This window comes from Pseudochaenichthys georgianus, chromosome 5 (genome assembly GCF_902827115.2).
Source record: "Pseudochaenichthys georgianus chromosome 5, fPseGeo1.2, whole genome shotgun sequence".
In the NCBI taxonomy this organism is placed as follows: Eukaryota; Metazoa; Chordata; class Actinopteri; order Perciformes; family Channichthyidae; genus Pseudochaenichthys; species Pseudochaenichthys georgianus.
Window position 1 is genome coordinate 24,149,513 of NC_047507.1, and position 22,840 is coordinate 24,172,352.

Genomic DNA, 22,840 nt, shown 5'->3' on the forward strand with positions numbered 1-22,840 from the left:
TCCAAGAAAAACTGAGTGATCAACCTCACACATTTCCAGTCCCAGACAGTGACCAAGAGAAGTCGAACGATGTGGTCAAACGCTGAGCTTAACATCGTTGTTGCATTCTGTAATAAAGAAAGGAAACCTTCAAAACCAAAGGCCCACTGAGGGGAATTATTAATATCCTGTCAGCAGTAAATTAGCTATACGTTTACATGTCCTTGCTCCTTTTCTTTGTTTTGTCTAGAAGTAGATCTTCTGTCACCACATCACCGACATCATGGTAATAAAACTGCAGACAGAACTGGAGAACGAATTGAGCACATTTATAGAACGTGTACAATACAGTGTGTTTGATTTGGGGAAGGGTGAGTTAGGCGGATCCAGGATGTGTGTGTACTGTTTCTATATGTTTGGGAAATATGCCAAGGAAGCAAATAGACCATACTCAAAACCTATGGCTGACATGACACACCAAGAGACAGAAGCTGTGACTGCTGGTGCCAACGGAAATAATTTCAGAGGAAGATGAATGAACACGGTGCCAATCTATGCCTGTGCCTACAGTGTGAACCTGCCGTGCCACACACAGTGAAAGGATCCTCTTGACAGTCATGGTGCGGTCTCTCCGATGACAGGGGTGTTTTCCTGACTGTATAGACTGTAATACAAAGTCATTAGAGACAGTCTCCAGTAGGTCACAGTTTAGTCTGTCGTGGCCTTAGAAGAGACAGAGTGGGAGTGAGTGCACAAAGAAGAAGAATTAAAACTGGAAGGAAGTTGCAATACATTTCCCTCTTCATGGTGCATCATGTTCTTCTTGATGCAATGGTGGATAAGGTACTTAGATCCTTTACTTAAAGCAACCCTAAACAATATCCTTTTATAACAATAGATCAAATTGCTTTGTCTAACGGGCAAGGTGTCCTTTTAGTGACAAAAGATAATTACCACTAGACTAAAGTTCCACGGCTCTGCTGCCATCAACTGAATTTCTATTTGGTTTTAGAAAAACACTTTCTGCTTAGCAGCAAAGGGCAGAGAGAGACAAAGTTAGCAACACGTTGATAAAGAAGGTAAAACAACCGGCAAGCTAAAGACAGGGATCTTTCCCTCAGTAGTTGGTGGGGATCATAATCTATTGTTGTTGTATAGCCAGAACTGATATCCAAATATGTCTGCTGAATGTGTAAACAGACAATTATTTGCTAAAATGTCTACCATAACAAATTGAAAATAGTTGTATCTGGTGTTGCTGCCCTCATGTGGCTGAACAAACAAATAATGCACTTTAATGCACTTTGAAGTAAAAGTAGTCCATGTATGAAAAGATGAAAAAACAACTATTTTTTATTTAAACGTTTAAATTAACAATGAATTAAACAACTATGAATAATGAGAAGTAGGTGTTATTTGATTTTCTTCCTTCTTCTGCTGCTTTAAGATGAGCTCATTTTAACTATGATGGACTAGTTGAATGTACTTATATAACAATGCATAATACTTTAGAAACTTACAGTATAACTATCAATAAGTGTATGTATAGTTGAGTAAAAGGTACTATATTAACATACTCTGAAATGTTTTGGAGTAGAAGTATAAAGTAGCAGAAAATTAAACACTCAAGTAAAATAAAGTGTAAGGTAATTAGATCATTACTAACTGGAAAAATACAAGTGATATTGACATTTGATGAGCATTTGAAGAAGTAAAAGTTGGAATTAATCTTCTAGTCCATGCAAACTTTAACAGCAAATAGTAGTTTTATTTCCCTGGAAGTGGATCAGACCACATTATGCTCTAACTGTCCAACTTGGTTAAAGAATTGCGACACATTGGAAGCCATGAGACTGAGGAAGTTTACTCTGCATGAGTGCCATCCCTCAGTGTGCTGTAGGCTCCTGCTGAAGTCTGCAGATCTCGCTCGCCGCCTTGTTAACCCAGAATATCCTAATGACTTCCTCTTGCTGCCGAGCCACACTGTGAAGTCATCCATGTTTCCATGTAGCCTTAAGTGAGGAGAAGAGAGGAGAGGAAAGGAAACTAGACAGGATGGAGGACAACTAGTAGCGCTAATGAGGTGTGCTCCGATGGCATAAATCCTCTTTAGAATAAACAGCATCTGAGTGACTCTGTCCACCAATGAACATAAAACTCTTAACAACTTTTACATCCTGCTCCACTCAGCTTTAATGTTTCCCAATTTTCTGCCCTAGGCTTTAATTTCTCCTGACTCTGCTTCAAATGTGGAAAAACAGTTAATAACTGATTAGATGTCTTTATTGCCTTTACATTGAGGGTAATACAAAAACAGTGACAGTGAAAAGGGGAATGTACCAAAGTAGACTCAGCCGGCCACAGAAATGTTAGTTGGGTTTTATCGATGTTTTACATCAATGTCAGCTCGTGAACATTATTGTTGAAGTAACCTTACATATTGTTTGGATGATTCAGGGTTTAGTAGCAGGGCAATAACAAATGTTGAAGTTGGATTTCAATATATAAGGATAGTATACTTTCAAAAAAGATTGTATTCATTATCTATCATTATCTTTATGTGTTATCATTCTAATGGTATGGTCAGACAACCAATCTGTTCATCTTTTGTATATGTTTACCTTTATTATTTTGGAGTTACATATGCAAACACTATACAGAGTGTTCAGATGGCTGGAGCTTTCAGTGCGGCAATTAGTTGTCGCCATCTTGTGGTTGAATAAAACAGTCACTAACTCAATTCTTTATGTACATTATTTATGAATGACGAAAGTGTGAGCAGGCTTACAAACACACAGTGGTGTAAAGTTACTAATTTGCTACTCTGCTCTTCTACTCCACTACAATTCAGAGGTTAATGGTGTACTTTTACTCCACTACATTTATTTAATACCTTTAGTAACTTTGAAGATTTGGATTGCGACATGAAATATATGCAAGACTTAAATAAGACTTTAGTTACACCTGGAGTAAATTCACAAGATACCCTGCAGTTAAAATAGCTGCACCTTTACCAGCTATGATAACACATTAATGCATCAAATACCAGATGTGCCAGCCAATTCTCAGTCTCATTGTGCAGAGAAAGGACTACTACTAAAAGTACACTTTCTGATACATGCTTACTAACTTTTACCTAAGTAGGGTTTTGAATACTGGACTACTTGTAATGTAGGCAATGTCTTTTTTTGTTGATTAATTTTAACATGTAAGTCTATAGCACTACACTTATACCATGTAATGAGATGAGAGTAAAAGCACTTTAACCTACTTAATTGTATTGTGTTTTGCTGTGGCGCCCCCTTTCGGTTCGACGTTGTTAGTTCAACCAATCTAGTTTACTATACTGCAATATCATTGGTTCAAATTGTCAACGTCGTTTCTTTGCATACAGGCTCCTCCCTTTTTGTCTCAACCACTCCTTCACACACGCACGCGCACATACACATGCACACACACACGGCATGTCTGTCGAGGCGGTATAATCTAAAAGCAAACCGGGACATGATGGAGCAGACGGTGTGTTGACAAAGATGCGACGGTGCATGAAAAAGGTGATTACATTTGCAGCGTTGCACGTTTACACATCTGATAGAAATGCATGTGTCTTGCGGTTAGCTGATGTTGCTAACTCACTCCTCTGTGTGATCGGAGTATTGATACATCGCTGCACGTTATCATTCATTCTCCTTCTCAAAATAATCCGATGGTGCCTGTCGTTACGTTTGTTTTTAAAACAGTTGGCCTCCGCGGCGGGATGAAGTATGATCGGCGATAAAACGCAGAGGAACACCGAGAGAGACATTTAAGTCAACTTAATCCATCTGGACATCGGGGGGGAAGATAAGGACCGTGATGGCTTCGATGAAAACAGCATTATTCGTGTTTCTACACTGGGGTGAGTTCAGTCTGAGTTGCACATGATTTCTCTCTGAACACAATGACTGAAACCGCCTCGCCATCTGTCACATGGAGATGCATTGTATGATTGTTGCAGACCAATCAGACTATTCATTTAGATATTATTTGCAGCACGTAGCTTTATTCTTATGATATGGCCCTAATGTTTTCATATATGGAGCACTTTTTCAAATTGTTGTGGTCTGCAAGTTTATGACCTACACTGCAAATGCACAAGTGACAGATAGGACAGACCAATATCAAGCAAAAATCACCTAGAGGCTATTTGATGTATGTTCATTTAAAAAAACAACATACAATTAGTTTCTGGTGACAGGAAATCCCAAGTAAAAGTATTCAAATCAGCTGGACTCCCTGATAATATTTGTTAACTACTGTATTTACACAAAGGTTAACTTTATCGTTGTTTTATGGCACTGATCTCCACAGTACAGATATACTAGGTTTATTTTTGTTTGATCTCATCAGTGTGTTTCTTATTTTTCACAAGGTATATTTGACAATGGGGTCTTCAAAGTTCAGCTACACTTAGTAAACATGAAGAAGATTTTTGACTTAAGGATAGTTCTTGCCGAGAGAATATACTGCTACATAATCAAATAAATCCAAGGTGCTTCAGAGCCTATATACAACTTTATTTTAGGCTGTGAATAGAACACACCACCCAACCAGACAGCAACAGATACATCTGAAATGTATATCTGTCAACAGAACTACTCCAGTTTGTACTTAACATATATTTCTTTATCGCTTGACCATACATGTTAGACATAAGGAAAACATATCATATGCGACAGTATACATATTAATATAAAGACAATTTAATAACCAAAGGGTCATTTGTCACTCCTCTGGTACAACATGGATGTCTTTGTGGGGTCTTGATAGGGCAGTTGGGGCTCCCTCATGTTGCACAGGGTCCAGACAGTATTCAGCATCATCAGCCATGGTGTCCCCCAACCCTATCAGTCCGAGCCCAATGTTAATTAGGGCTTGATCCGCTTAAGCCTCCCTCTAGTCTCCCATGTCATTATCTATGGGTGTGTTGTTATCAGGCCGTGGCTCAGCCTGTGAGAAAGCTCCAGTTGTTTTTAGGTGTGACACACGCAGACAGGCCATGAGAGCAAAAACGCACCCATCTAGTATTTCGAGTTGTTCAGGTAGTTTAATCAGCTCGAGATGAGAGTTTAAGGTGTGTTAGTTTGAGATTATCCTTTTTTCATTGTCAGTTAGTGGGTGTATGTTTGTTGACAGTTTTTCCCGGTATGATCACAGCTTATTTGCATTTGGAAATGAGGAGTTTTTCTCACTTGTGAATTTAAATCATTTGGTAGTCCTTTAAAATGTGTACCGATTATATAAAAGTATTTTTTTTCTTCCCACCATATGGATCAACTTATTATGAAGATGAGCTATCTGACCCTCGACTGGCTATCCACTTTAATAAATAAATAGCTTAACTTTTTCTGAGCTATTTGGATTATTTATTTTATTACATTCACATTTAGATAGTAATACAAACATCACAATCAAGTCTGTATAACCATTTGATTGTTCCTCTGAGCTTCCTTCTCTCAAAAGAGGAATTACTATATGTAATTTCCCTTATCGTGACAGAATAGTAATGCTAGGAGAAGTTTCAGTGCCTGTGACTTAAAGACAGTTTCTGTATTTAAATAGCAGCTCGGTCTGAGCCTATAACTATTTCAACGGGGTTCCATGGGAAGTTGGGTATGCAGCCAGACAACGAGACTCAGTGAAATACAATCACGCTTGAACCTGGAAGCATGAAACCCCCGAGGCCCTCGCACTGAATATTTCTTCTCTTAAACCAGAACTGTGAAAAACCTCCCATGCTACCAAGTCTCTCTTAAACAGTTAGGTGACAGAGATAGTTTTATTTTTCCCTTTTGGCCTGAGTAACGTCTTTTGACAGTTTCAGTGTGATTTAAAGTTTGGAAATGTCTAACTCATTCCAAAGCACTGCACTCAATGACCTGTTTTTGCTTCTTTGAGCACTGAAAAATGTAATTTGTGTTGCTAAGTAGTATTTGTTGACGTTTTTTAAACAACGCATCGGTTGTTTGAGAATGTATGTAGTAGACATTTTAATTGATTGAAAATAACTGTTTGCAAAACTGTAAATGCCACTTTTCACTGTATTGGAGTATTTTACTGGCAGGCGGCAGCTATAGTGTTTTTCTCCTAAGCTATTTGTATTGATTCCCTGTTAGTCCGTCATCAGCTCAGGATATTGATCAGTACCAACCATGCTACGAGGCCAGAATGTGACCCACAGGAAATGACATTATTGCAGTTTCCAATCTTTGCTGTCCATTTATCACAGCGTTTCACTCCATTTGTCTTTCACAGTGCTCCAGTGCGCTGTGTGTCGCGACGTATCTGTTCCTCCTGGGACCCTCTACCGTGTTGCAGGGTTCCCCCTCTCCCTGCCCTGTGCTGTGTCAGGGTTTGAAGGGCCACGCACGCAGGACTTTGAGTGGTTCCTGTACAGAGATGATGCTGGTGGCAGGCAGATGGGAGTGGTGTCCACCAGGGACAAGGGCTTCCCTTACGCTCCATTTCAGCCTCGGGTGAAGAATGGAGAGGTGAGGGTGGAGAGGGACTCGGGGGACAAAGTCCGACTGGTGATCCAGAGACTTCGAGCTGAAGACCAGGGGAAGTACGAGTGCTACACACCCAGCACGGACAGCACCTACCAGGGGAACTACAGCGCCTCAGTGCCTGTCAAAGGTCAGTCATATGTTTGTAATGTATTTTAAATAGTTATTTTCAACATTATATCTGAGTGGTTGTTGAATTATATCTAATTGTTTCTAATTTTGCCAAAATGTATCACTCATGTTCCAATCGTGTTGTTTAATGTCTAAGAACAGGCTTAACCTTTGTTCATTGAAAAACAATTATTTAGTTGTGACATAGTTTGAACTATAATTGTGATTTCCAGTTCTGTCATGGGGGAAAGAAAATATCAACAACTCTGCACTACATCAGCCAGATGGATGACATTTATTAATCATACTATGTGTTTACTCGGTACATGACGACATTCCTCGTGTCTAAGCTGTTATTTACACTTGCCGGCTGGAGTTTTCCTGCTCAAGCTATCAATAACATTTTGCTCTTTCCCTAATCCATCAGCATAATTACCTATCCTGTTTCTTATAATTGTCTTCTCTGTGAACCACTAAGTTTATATTTGTAGTTAACTTTATGTTACTTTTGCAGCTTAATTGTGCTATCTTCATTATAGTTTGTTTATTACCCTCTCTTTGGCAAAGCTGGAGCCCACCTCTGATTGTGGTAAACATCTTGCAGTAACTCTCAGCTACCTCATTTCATTATATGCTTTAGTGTTCTAAACATAGACGTGTAGACATGTCTAAACAGCACACAGACAATAGAAATTTAATTTGGCATCTTGTTTTCCTCCTGCCTGGCTCCTGTAGCCTCTTGAATGTAATTGTCTGTCTCTTTTATACACCTGCAGTGATCCCTGACACACTCCAGGTCAGCTACACCCGCTCCCTCACCGGCCAGCCCGTGCCCGAGGGGGCCGAGTTAACTCTGACATGCTCAGGCGGCATCCAATCGGAGCAGCTCACCCAGCTGTCCATCACGTTTGGGAAGCGCAATAATGGAGAGGGCTTGGGGGCCGAAGGTGGAGGGGAAGTCAGCAACATAAGGGAGATTATCTCCATCGACAAGCTGCTGGGGGTCGTCCCTGGACGGATGTACAAGAAGCGGTACGACGATGGAGAGATCACGCTGGAGAAGAGGAACAAGGAAGGGGGACTGGGCGAGTACGTGATGAAGATGAGGGCCGTGCAGCCAGACGACACCGGCTCCTATTTCTGTGAGTCCACGCAGTGGATCCGGGACCCCGATCGATCCTGGCAGAAGATCGCACAGAGGACGCTGGATATTGGCAACTTGACCGTTCAGCAACTAGGTCAGTGAGAAACTTTGCCAGTATTTGTGCTGACATTTGCTAAACTTAGTACAGAGTGTTGCAAGTGTCATGGTCACACTACAACATGCATGTTGCACAATTATTTGTGTTCACTCAACATTGTGAACAACATACATTTGAAAGATTAAGTCAGCGAAAACATCTTCAAAGGAAAGAAGTGGCCACTTTGGTTGCTATATGATAATATCAGCAAAATGGCTAAGGTTTGGTTTCTACTTCAGAGTCGAGTGATGTCAATCGGCTGGACTTGCAGCGTTGTTGAGTACATTGGAGTCTTTCCAGATTTCAGACTGAAGCCCTAAATGTGTGTGTTACTTACAGCTTAACTGAATGTCTAGCGTGCTGGCTGAGCAGTCTACTAATGCTGGGCTAATTAAACACGTAACTGGATACAGTTATTCCGCTTGTTGGGCTTTCTGATTAGATGCACGGATTGCTGGATTTTTCATTCCCTGCTGGGTGGATGGACATCTTACTATCAGAGCTACTATTGTTTTATTGATCTGCAGATAATTTTCTTCATTAATCAGTTATTCCTTTGGTCTATGAAACCATGAAAAATGCCCATCACAATATCTCAGTTCCAGAGGTGACTTTATCAAATCTCTTGTTTTACTGTTCTATAATATTTGCACAGGGTGTACATTTAAAAGTTTAATACCGATATTATACCAATTATCTGGACAACAATAATATATACTGGGTGATATTATAAAGTCTGCCACTGGACCATTTCTACTTCATTCTATTCATGGGCTTGCGATCAATATGAGAACATTTTATACTCCCATTGTATACAATCGGTTAAATGAATGTCTACTAACAGAACACAATTAAATATGATTTGACAATTTTATTACTGAGCTCTAGACATCGAGACGTTTTACTTTGCATTGATGATATTGGATTGTTGATCGTTTAATTGATATATAAATCGTCGTCAATGGAGCGCTACACCCCTATTATTTACTATTAGGTGAGACACGCAGCAAACTCTCCCATGAGAAAACCTGAAACTATCAAAGTGTATTGACTATGTGTTCAGGCTGTCAGAGTGCCTGACTGACGCTGAACTCTGCTGATTATCCAGCTGGATTTTAGAGGTCGATATCTGGCTGGCCGGCAGCAGCTAAATTCTAAAGAGCTTGTGTAGATCTGAAGGATTAAGTAATCTTTCCTCCCACCTTGGCCCCTTGTAGCCCACAAAGAGGAAGACTATCTCTCTGGCCAACTGATGTGTCCATTCCTGTCAGAGCTGCTCCCTCCATATTTTAACATCTCGGATATGAAAGTTAACCTGATATATATATAGAATATTTATACTGGATAAAACTTTAAAGTTTAATACTGATTTTGTATTCCTGTTGAGATTCACAAAAACTTCTTTGTAATATGTGGGGCTTACATTAATTTAGGTCAAATGTTTTTCTCTTCAGCATTACAATTGAACTCGCTTTAATGCATGCATTGTTTTTCTGTCAATTTCTGACAAGCACTATTACGATCTGTATTCGTCTGGCCCCTGCTGTCTGACTCATACAATAGCCTGACCCAGTCTCCCTTTTGTTTTGTTAAATAATGTGTCTATTATAGTAGATAAGTAGTAGAGTAGATCTTTTGTTAGGGGAAGTGTTGTGTGCTTCCCTTACATAATGGACCAGTGTGTACTTATAAAATGAAAACAAAAAAATACCCATACACTGTCATTTTATAAACATGCAAGTCTAATTAGAAAACGACAGGACAAGTTCAAGAAAATCAATACTGTATAATACATTTATTACAACCTGAGAGCGCGCATTTCTGTTTCTACTTTATTTGTACTTAGTTCTTGATAATTGCTTAAGATGGAAGAGCTTCAGGTTATGAAAAACATAATGAATCTTAACTTGAATCATTTTTAGTGGTCTGAATTTTCTACAACGTATAAGACAAAAGAACAAAAATTAAAGGAAAGTCTTAAGAAAATACCATTATTATTTGAAGCAGAAATGTGTTTCCTGCTGTTCGATCCTTTTAATTAAAATAATAAAATATCCAAAAGAGCCCTCAGATTTATTTTACAACACTTTTTGGGAGAGTCAATGATCCAATTCAATAAATACAAAATCTATAATTTTCCTAATTACTTTTCTCTTGTGTTCCATTTAGTTTTATGCTGTAATAATCACTTTCTAGTGTTTGCTTTCTGGTTGGGATGGCTAAACATTAAATATGTAATGTACCAGAGAGGCCACCCTAGCTTTCCCACAAAGATGTTTACTGTCACAGTCTAATGGCCTGTTTGAGGCCCCCCCACTGCAGAGGATTTCCTTTCACTTTTAATAAGCTGTCTCCCTCTGCCTCTTCCTTTCCCCAGCGGAGTCTCTGAGTATAACGTCCTCTCCCCGAGGGGAGGTGACCCTGCAGGTGGGGGCTCCTCTCATCCTGACCTGTGAGGTGTTAGGGCTGCCGGCGGAGGTAAACTCAGGGCTGCTGGTTCAGTGGATGAGATCAGTCAGCAGCGATGGAGCTAGGAGCGGGGGGGTCGAGGTAAAGACTCTCATTCTGCTCACTTGCTTTGTTGCTTTGCACCTTAAAGTATACCTTATTCTTTCAAGTATGTAAGTGAATACATGAGAACAAACAGGTCAGCAAGAGGGAAATATTTGACATCAAAATTGTTATCACATGCCATATTAGTATTTGCATTAAAGTCCATTTACAACAATAAGAAAAGCATATACTTTTAAATGCGTATGTTTGAATATTTTTATCTGGTTTTTTCTTATTTCTCTGTTTGAGAGTCAGTTTTTATAGAAATATTTATTAAATGATAATTGTCAGTTAAATTATTACTGGCGTGAATGGGCAATCCATCACAGTCATAAAGTCTAATTTATTTTCATCCAAAGTTACTACTGGATTTGAAAGGTTTTCCGGTGGGGTGCGTTCAAGTGCTGCAGGCAAAGTTCTGATGAATGACACTTAAGAGTTGGCTTTGAAAAAGCAGCAGCAGTCCAAAAGGGACATTATAATTTTAAAGACGTTTGCGTTTCAACCTTGCATGCCTTAGGGAACGGTCTGCACTAATTACAAAATATTTAAAGTTTCTGGTTAATCGCCAAAAATGTAATTTAATTTATAATCTGACACATTGTATTTAACGTTAAGATGGAGGTGGCCCGCATGAGCCCGGACGGTGTTGTGAGCTGGGGAGACAACCTCAGCCGAGCGAGTGGGGGCTCCATGGAGAAAGTGGCGGGGGGGAGATACACTCTGAAGCTGTTCTCAGGCCAGCCTTTAGACTCTGGGGTGTACCGGTGTGTGGTGAGTGTGTACGCCGGGAGAGCCAACCCTGACCCGTCTACTCCGGTAACACTCACCCAGAGGTCTGAGGGGGTCACCGTCAACCTCAAAAGCAAAGGTGAGAGCGCTGCATGCATCTTCAGTGACACGAGGGCTTCATCTGAACACTTTTGAATACATTTTCTGTTCAACGACTTCTGTGTTGGATTTTGTTATGAAATTATTTAAAAATTGTAATTCATGGGGCCTGTGTTGTTTGCCATTAGGCTTTGTTGGGCTGAGTTCAAGTCTGCAACAGGACCTCTGATACTTCTGACACTAGTCCCACCTACAGCTTTACAAATCTGTCTGAAAATCATTAAACTTTGTATTTTCTGATTAATGGTTTTAATGAAAGACAATCTGTGTATAATAAGTTAGTATAGTAGTATGCTAGTGCTCAAATGTAGACTAAAACATTGAATCTGTAGTTGCTTCCTTTCACATTTTCAGAAAATTCTAAAATGCTGATAAACTTGGGTTAACTAAGATCACATTGTTAAGTAGATGATTGCTACCATTTGATTGATCACACAATATTCATTCAGTTTTGTTTTGGCAGTCACATATGTTAAGTCTACCCTCTACCCCCTATATCTATTCTTTGACTGTACCATTTCCTTCCAGATGTGCTGGTTGCAGCTGTGGCTCAGCTCCTTCGAGGCCCTCTGCTAAAACGAGGCAACACCATCACCCTGATCTGCAACATCACCGTGACGACCACAGGTCCCGCCCAGGCCCAGGTGCAGTGGATGCGGTGGCCAATCCCTCCTCGAGTTTTCAAGAGGGAGGAGAGCGCGGCCTCTGCTGTTACTGTACCGGACCCCCCTGTGGAGGAGGGGCCCAGCCTGGTAGCCACCCTCATGTACGACGGTGTTGCAAAGATCTACGTCAACACTAGCGACGTTAGTATTGACCGCCTGTCCGCTGGTAGCTACAGACTGAGGGTCCACTCGGCTACCATGGATGATCAGGGCATGTATGCGTGTCATGCCCAGGCGTGGGGTCAGGACCCCCATGGAGGCTGGTACAACACAGGGGCCAGAGCAGAGTCCAATGCAGTGACCGTCTACATGTATTCCAGAGGTAAGAGTCTCCTCGGGGTTGGATTTTTAATAATCCCTGTGATCGTGGATAAATGTGAAGGATTACCAACAGTTCCAGTTTATTCTTTTATATTGGTGCTAATAAAACAATCATCATCAGTAATGTTGATATAAGGACTGAAGTTCAGAAAATGAAATCACTCTACTGTAAGGCAGCCTTTAAAACCAGGAAACACTTCCCCTGATCCAATCTGGTGGTAGTGTAACACGACAGTACCAAGAGACATAATTAGAACTTTTATTTATAATACTTTATCTACATTTGCTATTATTGAATTTTGGAGCATGGGTTTTACTTTAAATGGAGGATTGTTCTACTGTAGTATTACTACTTCTACTCAAGTTAGTGTTTGAAAACTTCCAGCTCCATTGACCTTCCGTCACAAGCTGGAGGGTGGCCTGTGTAAATGTTGAGTCAATTTCAAACATTTACTCTTAACCTTGAGAAATGTCTGTACATTTTGAGTGAGATGTATTCTTCTCTATAATTCCCTAGCAATAGCAGGGCATAGTTCCCCTGTACTTGCATATTCAATATTTGTATATGCACTTTATGTCACTTGTTCCTGTCCCATTTAGCAGTTTTTTTTATTCTGTGGGATTCTGAACGAGTGGACCAAAACGACCTAGGGCTGCAGTTAACTAGCTTTTCTTTCAAAGTCATTTGATACAAGTACTTCCTTGATGACCATTTCTTTAAAAAAGGAACCCGGTGAAAAGTACTTGTTATGACTGTACAGAACCCAAGGGGACATTTACATTTTGTTGTCAAACTAACATCCAAAGATATTCAAATTAAACTAAAGCTGTGCCCTCTTATTTTTAGCGTGCGCCCTCATAACAAACACTCAGTTAGATTTTCAGTTAGATTTTTTTCCGCCGGTCAACATGTCCGTTAAAGTTTAAATCTTCCGGACAAAATTAGAAAAGTGCCGGTCAAAGGTCTTCTTTGTTATTTATTGAGCTTTAAAACAAATGAATAATGACTCTATATAATCATATAAGAATAAAACACGGAGGACGGAGATCTCTTTTTCTCCCCCTCTTCTGACAGCCCAGCAGCTGATCTCAAAGCAGGGGTTGATTCTGTGACGTAGCTTTAATGCAAATGAGCCGCAGCTGACCACGCCCCCCTGCAGGAGAGCGGAGCGTGGTCAGCTGCGGCTCATTTGCATTAAAGCTACGTCACAGAATCAACCCCTGCAAAAACAGGGCTGGAAAAGAGCAAATAGAGCGAAATGAGGCATGGCTAAAATGCAGGATCTGTTTGGTATTTTGAAAAAAAAACTATATTTATATACTTTATATTAGGTATGGCCCTACAATATATTGTTCAAATATAGCATGATAGGTCCACTTTAAACTGTGATTTCTGTATTAGATCGTTCCTTTTACTGTCCTTTTTTCTGTAGAGGAAGAACATAGCCGTAACTCAGGATTTATTTGTTGTTTGAGGTGCAATATTTGACTCGGCAGCTTGAAGGCATTAAGAAACTATTGTTTTGCGCTTCGCGCCAATGCATTATTTTCTCCGGAAAGCGGGTGGGGCCGTATTTTTGTCCGGAAGTGACGTTAGGCCCTCATACTATATTTTTCTAGAAGAATCCCTAAGACCTGTTTCAAGTCAAGTTTTAAGTATCAATGTATTTGAGCATCTGGGGGGAGGGCTCGTGGAGTACTTCGTGACCACAGAGTAGGCTTGTTTGAGACACATTGCGGCTCGCCTCGAAAGTAGACGAGAGTAGCCGTTCGCAGCCGGGGGAGGTGTCAAAATGCTCGTCTTAAGTCGGACAGCTCGGACTCGGAGTCGGCTTGACTGGCTGGGTTTGCAATGGCAGAAATTGCGTTGCCGTTTTTCGTTGCAGATGAAGTGGATGCAATAGAAATCCCACATGTATTGTATGGAGAATGACATGATCTAAAGGGACTGTGATTGAGAGAAAATTAAATATTTGTTTACAATAAACATGAATATGTCATTTGTTTGATTTGCATTAAAAGACAATACCATTTTTGATTTAAATGATAGATTACCTTGTGCATTTGTTGCAGCCCGTGCTTGCTGCATAAGTGCAGCTGCTAAACTGTTATCTGAAAAATAATTTACATAATTTAAAATCATATCCAGATTGTTGGAATGCAATTTAGTTGTTTACTCACCATTTTGTAGTCTTTGGGAAATGTCTTGTGAGACTCTTACAGTGATGTCTCCCTGTCCATCACGCAGTGTAAGCACCACAAATTCCATTTTACCCACTGTAGACAAAGGTGATCACCATTGCTTTATATAGGTTTGTTAATTCAGTCATGATGAGGAACCACATCAGTGACTGGGTTCCATAATTAGAAATGCTCCTCCCTCTTAATGTTTGCAAAACTGATAGGTGGACAGGCTACAAATGATCAGTCCCTTCAGATCCGCACACATGAAGCTTAATGAGCATGAATTGAACAGACCTGCTGCTGTGTTAATTCTTTAGCTGCCACTTTAAGCTTTATGATGTGTACAACATGGATGTAATTTGATTTCATCTTGCCATTTTAAATGATGTATTCAATAAATAAGGTTAAACCAAATCATTACATTACAATAGATTTTATTTTAATGATTTGGTTTAACTTATAGAGAAACTTTATTGTTATTGCACATATTACAGGTACTGAGACAACGAAATGCAGTTTAGCTTCTAACCAGGTGCAACAAGCAGTGAAGTGGAAAGTAATGTACACAATCTACAGAATAACATATAGAATGAATTGAATGATGAATAAACAGTGGGGTATGAATACACTAGATATCAGCCTGTGAGCAGTATGAACAGTGTGTATGAATATGCTAAGATATATAAAGTATGAAAACGGTAAGCAGTATAGTATAAAATATATAGATATTAATTTCATGATGATAAACATTGTGGAACAATGATGAAAAATGGGAATGGATGTGGCGACGTAAAACTGACACAAAACAACAACAAACTTTTGCCAGCCAATTGGAGAGTTTCATCAGCAGCACGTGGTAAAAACCACCAATGAGCGCTCAGCTCGAGATACCAGCGAGCCGTTTCCCATCAAGCATTTCGCTTCCGCAGCTCGTGGAGAGCAACTGCGCCAACTCGCCTCGCCTCGCTCTCAAGGCTGCGGGCGTCTTTGTCCCGCGAGATTTCAACGTCTCATGTGGGCGAGCCTCCAGAGCAAGTCGGACAAAATGACTAACCATCATGCAACGCACTAGCAAGACGTTGATCGCAACTGCGCAGGTCTGCGCAGGTCTTGCTTGTCTCAAACAAGCCTAGTGTGAACGTTGTGATCAGCTGTTTTAGCGCAGTTCTCCAGTGAAGGGGGGAGTCTCCCTCCGCAGCCGGTTGGCGTAGTTTTGGCACAAGTCCGTTATACAGACCGACGTTAACAGCAGCCCTGTCTGTGCACACGGAGACCTCTGTCGTCCTGTGATCTAACCGCCTTCTGGAAAAGCTTTACAAGTATGTCGGTACGCAAATGCGCTTTGTGACACAAGTGACGGTATGCATTTCAGATTACGCACATAACCTGCGTACCAGTTATGTGCAGTGCACCCCTGTACCAGAGTCCTGCATCGGGTCGGGTACCCGCGGGTACCCGACGGGTGACCCGCAAAAAAGGTGATTCGCGGGTGGTATTTTTCCAAACGCTTTTTTCCGGGTTCGGTTCTGGGTAAAACAAAGATGATGCGGGTCGGGTCGCGGGTGTTGCATAGTAAATATATTGAAATAATGATAATTTAGTTTAATGTTTAAATCCTCAGACCTCTCCCCCGCGGGACCGTGCATAATCATAACCTCTGCAGCGCATCAATCTGCTGCTGAGCGCGCCACATTCGAAATGGCTGAGGTGAAGCTCTCTAGCGGAGAATACAGCATTTTCAATAACACTTCCTCAAGAGCGAAACCCAGCGTCTGGGAGGCTTTTGGTTCCTAGATGGAGAAAATAACCAACATCCCACGCTTTTTGAGACAAATATGCAACTGCGTGTGTTAATAATTTCACGTTTTCACTGCTCATATATAGGCTATGCGGGTTCGGGTCGGGTCGCGGATCTTGTGCCGACGGGTCGGGTCGGGTTGCGGAACTAATTGGCAATATGTGCGAGTAGCGGGGCGGGTTCGGTATTGCACGTCGCGGGTGCGGGGCGGGAGCGGGTCTTGAAAATCAGACCCGTGCAGGACTCTGCCCTGTACTACAGCAAAAGTATTATCCGTCGGGACTTCCTGCAACAACACCACGCCGTTATCAAAGATGTTCTATTGCGAAGACGCTCACTCCGTGACAAAAGTTTTCAAAACCGTGGCTACTGAAATCAATCTTACTAACTGCTGTCTGTGCAATTTACTCCGTGCGAGTTGACAGACTTTATTTTGATTACTTTAACATCATTTTTCATGGTGGGGCTAAGCCATTTCTTGGTATGGGTGTAGCCTACCCCAGCCATACCCTGGCGCTGCCACTGGTGGCACGTATGGGGCGGGCCATTCTGCACATGCGTTAAATATTTTAACGCAATTAATTCAAAAAATGAATTACCGCCAATAACGCGATCATTTTGACAGCACTAATTTATATGTATTACATATTTACAGATGCAGAACAGAGATATGTTGAGCACAGTGATCATGTTTACACTGACCATGTGTTGGCCCTTGTAGCAGAGTTAGTTGTGTACTTTCTCTCTGTTCTGGGCGTGGGTCTAGATCCAGTTTCAGTCTCCACATTACTGAATCTCCAGCTCAAAGTTAAACCGTGCTTTTGATTTTTCCATTCACTTGCTTTTTCAAAAATATTTGTGGTGCCTAAAGGTGAAAATAACATTTTATTTGGCAAAACAAAAATGTTGAACAGGAGTACGTTTTCCCTTCTGAAATGAGGTTTTAACACAAATGTCACTTTACATTACAACATCCTTCTCTTCTCTCTTACCCTCCCCCAGCTGAAGACCTCCTGCTCATCCCTCTGGTGGTCGGAGTCTCTTCGGCCTTGTTTGTGGGCATCCTCATCATCTCAACAGTGACCTGTTGCTTCATGAAGCGGCTGGCAAAGCAGCGCACTCCAAAATAAGTAAACCTGCTGTTTGCTGCCGATCTGAAGTCTGAATGTTCGCGAAGAGGCACAAAAAGGTGATGCCCAGAATATAGCGGGATACAAATGGCTGAGAAATAACTTTTAGACAAGAATGAAGTGAAAAATACCCTGCTGGTTTTCTGTGTTTAGACATTACTGTTTAACAACCAATGCCAAAAGATTGTGTTTTAAATTCTCTTGTATTTTTGTATCCAAAACTCCTCTGGACATATTTTAGTCACCATACATGACCCTTACTGGGCAAAGACCTAACATTCTTGTAGTGCATTTCCATGTTAGCTTAACCTACATTTTTTAATCATCCCTTTGTTCCAGTTTAACTTTCTGTCTAGAATGGAAAATGGTAAAAATACACAAGAAAAGCAAGATTTTTGTGACGAGGTAGAAAGGAAAGAAGGTACTGCAGTTTCCTTTTGTCTATCACATGAGAGGAATCTTAAAGTTACTGTAGAAATTCTCAAGGAAAATCAAACAAACTGCCCTCTTAAAAGTCATGGTTTGATCATTTTCAATTTGAAGGTCAGATATTTTGTATAACGCTGTTTACGTAGATCATCCCACATTTAGTAACTGTTCTATTTTCACACAAAGGATATTCTGTTTTCACAAATAGTTTATACTGTTCCAGTTGTTCCTTTCCTCGCGCAGCATGTTTTTATTTTAACGTCGTTGTGTGTGTGCATGGTTAAGCCTCTAGCACTGCCACTAACATTCACATGAATGCTGATGGGAGCAGTTCAGCCTCCAAAACGTAATCTAAGCAGGGACCTTCCACTGCCTGCAGCCCAGAACCACTCTGCCTGTAAACACAGTCTCTGTCTGTTACTTAATAAGGCAGGCGCTGGCTGGAGGCTTTCTAATGCCAAGACCAATTGAGAATCAATTCTATAACACAAGCATTCCTCGCCTGTGACACTTCACACTGAAGTGAGTTTTCTATATGGTCTTGTATAGATTCGACTAAGATAAATGGACAATATATCCATTTTGCACAGAGATAATATGTAAATATTGTATGGAGTTTAGCAGTTTTTATTTTTCTTGATGTGAGTAAGACTATGCAGTCTTTGGCAAAGCGCCTGTGTTTAACATTCTGCACCAGTCTGTTCTGCTCTTTTGAAGCACTTGGACACCAATTGGACTGGGACCAAAGCCCCTCTGTCTACTGCTTTTACTTGATATTCTTCAGGCTGAAAAATCACTCCTTTGCTGTACTAAAGCAACTACTTTTAAAGTGCTTTTTGTCCCATTGCCCTTTGTGTCTGAGACAGAAAACAGTACTGTGAAAAAGAATCCTCCAAAGCAGCGCAGTCACATGACCTAATAGTTGAGTGAAGTCTCAATATCGTCGGCATTGCAGTCATGTGGTTCAGGCCACACATTTCTGCAGCCAATACGTATTATGACTATAGCCCTGCTGCTAGCCACCAGAAATCTGTAGGACAGATGTACTGTGTCTGCACACTAATAATTAGTGAAATCCATCCTCCACTTCCTGTCCGAAGTAACACTTAAGAAAAGTCTGAGTGTGCCCACATTGTGTGACCACTTAAAGCAAGATACATGTTTGTGGAAAGGAGGAAGAAAGTCAAATATGTTGTTTTCCAGCTTGTGGATCTCCTTGAAATTATTCCAGGTCATTTTTTCTGCTTTTCAAAGTTTGTTTGCACTGAGCTATTCTTCATGGTCGCAGTCTGTCTTTACTGTCTGTGTCTGTCTCTTGGTTTCAATATGAGTCCATCTAAACTCCTTCTCCTGCCTAACCTGTGTGCTCTAAACCCCCGATTATAGATGTTGTTCACGGATATTAGGGAATAGAAATCACAGCTCTGGTTGCTTCCTGAGCCACTTTGTTCCAGATCAACTACTCAAAGCTGATTTGCTCCCCCACATAACCCACCCACCACATGATTACACACTTTTGCACACACGTACACTAAATGACTCACAGGCACACACAGCCCAGAAGCAGCGGCACAGTGGTGGCTGGTATTTCAGATGAAAGTAGGTGAGTATCTGCATGCTCATCTCTAATCCCTGTTTATGGCTGCAGATTGAATCCTGCTGCCCTTCCCCCTCTATCTCTCACTATCTCTCTTACAGTGTGGCTCGCAATCGATCAATTTCTTTCTCTTCCCTGAGAAATACAGCCAGATGTTAAAAGTGTAGCTCATAGCGTGCTAAGTGTGAAAGCTGCTGTCTACGTTTTGCTTTTGTTTAAGGATATGTTTAACCCTTTTGTGAAGGTGTTATGTTTTGTTTGGACTGTTTACTCTTTAATCCCACTGTTCCTGAATGCATTTTGTTACCATCAAAATACAAAAATGGCGGGTTATAACCTTTATATACAGTCTATGGTTATAACTCAGTTTGTTTCTTATGGTGCTTTGGCGAAACCTGCCAGTTGACAAACCAATAAACCACTCTGGAATTAAAACGTCACTCTGATTTCCTTTATTTTCTACTGCCATGACACATTTTTAATCCTATAACATCCAAACGTTCATACCAGAGGCCACTGGAGACAGCGGAGGTATTGTAGTAGGGCATTAAGTGTGGAGGCATATAATCAAATCTGTCAATGTGCAATTTAAGCATATTTTCCATTAATACAGTATGAAACAAACCTAACATTGCTTGTGGTTGTTGCAGTTTCCACATTAGAACCAGCCAAGCAGAGATTTGTATTTCAGCTTCAGGAGTTAACCCTTTGGGATGCTTTCATCTCAACCCGGACAAGAAAACTGGTTTAAACTGCACTTTAACTCAGATAGAGACTCTAGAGGTTTCTCAATTCTTAAATGTCCCCTCCTCGACTCCTATCCTCGATACTTAGTCCCGCCCACAGGAGATGCGAGCGGAGGACTGAGGAGAGAGGAGGGGAAGCAGCAGGCGGTTAGAGAAATGAGAACTCCTCTCTGAGCGGTCATTTTAAAGAGACCTCCATCAATGATGACAGGAGGCACAGCAGCCCTCTGATGGACAGATGTGTTCATGATGACTCATATATTTACTTTTAATTAATTCACAGTGCGGTATAATGAGACAATAACAGGCTACAGATGCAGACACACACATACATATATTTATATAAATATAGACAATTTCAGAATCAAACAAGTATGAGAGCACTCTCATAATAACGTAACACAACCAGAGACTGGATCCTCCCCCACCCCTCTCTCTGGTCGCTGAAATGGGGAATTGAAATTACGGGCCAAAAGTTGTACAAGTATTAAAAGTAAGCATAGGACACCAAACCAACTGAGACCCGTCTGTCCGCCGCATCTACGCACTGTAGGCTACTACACACTGTAGCCTACCACACACACCTACTGCTCCTAAAGCATAATCAGGCTACAGCCGTTGTGTATTTTATTATGTGAAGCACTAAATGGTCTTAGAAACATATCGACTCTTTGGTTGTAGATATCAGCATACAAATACAGAAATTAATGTAGGCCTGTTATACTGAGTGATATATTTTACACACTGCGCTGCTTTCTGCACGGACCTCACAGCTGTTCTCACTGTAAACATCGCGTTGCGATGAAGTTACTAATATAATATTCAAGGGATGCATGCAGAGCTGTCATTGGCTGAGATAATTCCGGCCGTGCGTCACGCCTCCACCGTTCCCGGAAATGCATCCGTGGAGGATGCATCAGTGTCTCCTCGGTTAGAGCTCCTCCAGAGAGCCTCCTCGATGCTCGGTCCTCGAAGTGCATTTAGAGAAATGAGATGTCCTTCAACATGGCGCGCTGAAATTAATTTCCGGGGCCCTTTCTCATTTCATCAAATCCCCCTCCTCGACTCCTCGGTCCTCTGGTAGTGACCCGGAAATGAATTTCAGCGCGCCATTTTGAAGGACATCTCATTTCTCTAAATTAATGCACTTCGAGGATCGAGCGTCGAGGAGGCTCTCTGGAGCTATAACCGAGGATACACTGATGGGTCCTCCACGGTCCTCCACGGCTCCTTCGTGGATGCATTTCCGGGAACAGAGATGTGACGCACGGCCGGACTTATCTCAGCCAATGACAGCTCTGCATGCATCCCCTGGATATTATTTTATTAACTGCTTTCATCGCGACGCGATGTTTACAGTGAGAACAGCTGTGAGGTCCGTGCAGAAAGCAGAGCAGTGTGTATAATATATATCACTCAGTATAACAGGCCTACTCTTTTTATTTGCTTTAGTTTAGTAGATATCTACAAAGAGTCGATATTTTAAAATTTTCTAAAACCATTTAGTGCTTCACATAATAAAATACACAACGGCTGTAGCCTGTTTTAGGGTGTGTGTGTGTGTGTGTGTGTGTGTGTGTGTGGTGTGTTGTGTGTGTGTGTGTGTGTGTGTGTGTGTGTGTGTGTGTGTGTGTGTGTGTGTGTGTGTGTGTGTGTGTGTGTGTGTGTGGTGTGTGTGTGTGTGTGTGTGTGTGTGTGTGTGTGGTGTGTGTGTGTGTGTGTGTGTGTGTGTGTGTGTGTGTGTGTGTGTGTGTTACAGTCAGTGTGTAGGTATGTGTGTTGTACAGTGCGTGGATGCAGCGGACAGACAGGTCTCAGTTGGTTTGGTGTCCTCTGCTTACTTTTAATACTTGTAAATACAACTTTATATATAAATATATATGTGTGTGTGTGTGTGTGTGTGTGTCCGCATCTGTAGCCTGTTATTGTCTCATTATACCGCACTGTGAATGAATCAAAGTAAATATAGAAGTCATCATGAACACATCTGTCCATCAGACAGAGGGCTGCTGTGCCTCCTGTCATCATTAATGGACGTCTCTTTAAAATGACCGAGAGGAGTTCTCATTTCTCTAACCGCCTGCTGCTTCCCCTCCTCTCTCCTCGGTTCCCCTCCTCGGCTCCTCTGCTCGCATCTCCTGTGGGCGGGACTAAGTATCGAGGATAGGAGTCGAGGAGGGGAGTTCGAGAAATGAGAAAGGGCCCGGGTCACTACCGGAGGACCGAGGAGTCGAGGAGGGGAAATTTGAGTATTGAGAAACCTCTAATGAACAGTATCCCTCTTCCTTCCATCAGTATACTGAATGACCAAACATTTCTAATCTATTGCTAGGTCATTTCCTTTCATTTGCAAAGCCAAATTAAAGCTGCATAATCAATATTTTCACATTAGCAATGGATCAAATTATTGGACCCGACTTCTCTCAGTTCTATAAAGCCTTTGTTTTAGAATCTATCAGCTAATTACAAATAAAAAAAATGAACTGCAACTTTACTGTGCAATCTGACCATCTTGATCAAGCTTTTCTTTAGATGCAGCCATTCTTGTTGTTGTTGAAAAAAGCCACTTAGTGCAACCTGACAGTTATCCAAAATGAAGCGTTTTTCAGCTTTAAATGTAGATCATCCATTCAATAGTTGGTGAAGAACA

The 22,840-nt window shown here is 41.2% G+C and overlaps 1 protein-coding gene across 1 annotated transcript; it reads left to right on the top strand.

Moving 5' to 3' along the window:
- Positions 1 to 3,431: 3,431 nt before the first annotated feature.
- On the top strand, positions 3,432 to 19,874 carry igsf8 (immunoglobulin superfamily, member 8). Its single transcript, XM_034084035.2, has 8 exons — positions 3,432 to 3,533; positions 3,720 to 3,877; positions 6,274 to 6,654; positions 7,412 to 7,873; positions 10,254 to 10,426; positions 11,048 to 11,300; positions 11,849 to 12,307; positions 17,291 to 19,874. Exons 2-8 carry the CDS (start codon positions 3,835 to 3,837, stop codon positions 17,416 to 17,418), a joined length of 1,899 nt encoding a protein of 632 aa, XP_033939926.1. The 5' UTR covers positions 3,432 to 3,533; positions 3,720 to 3,834; the 3' UTR covers positions 17,419 to 19,874.
- The last annotated feature ends 2,966 nt before the right edge of the window (positions 19,875 to 22,840 follow it).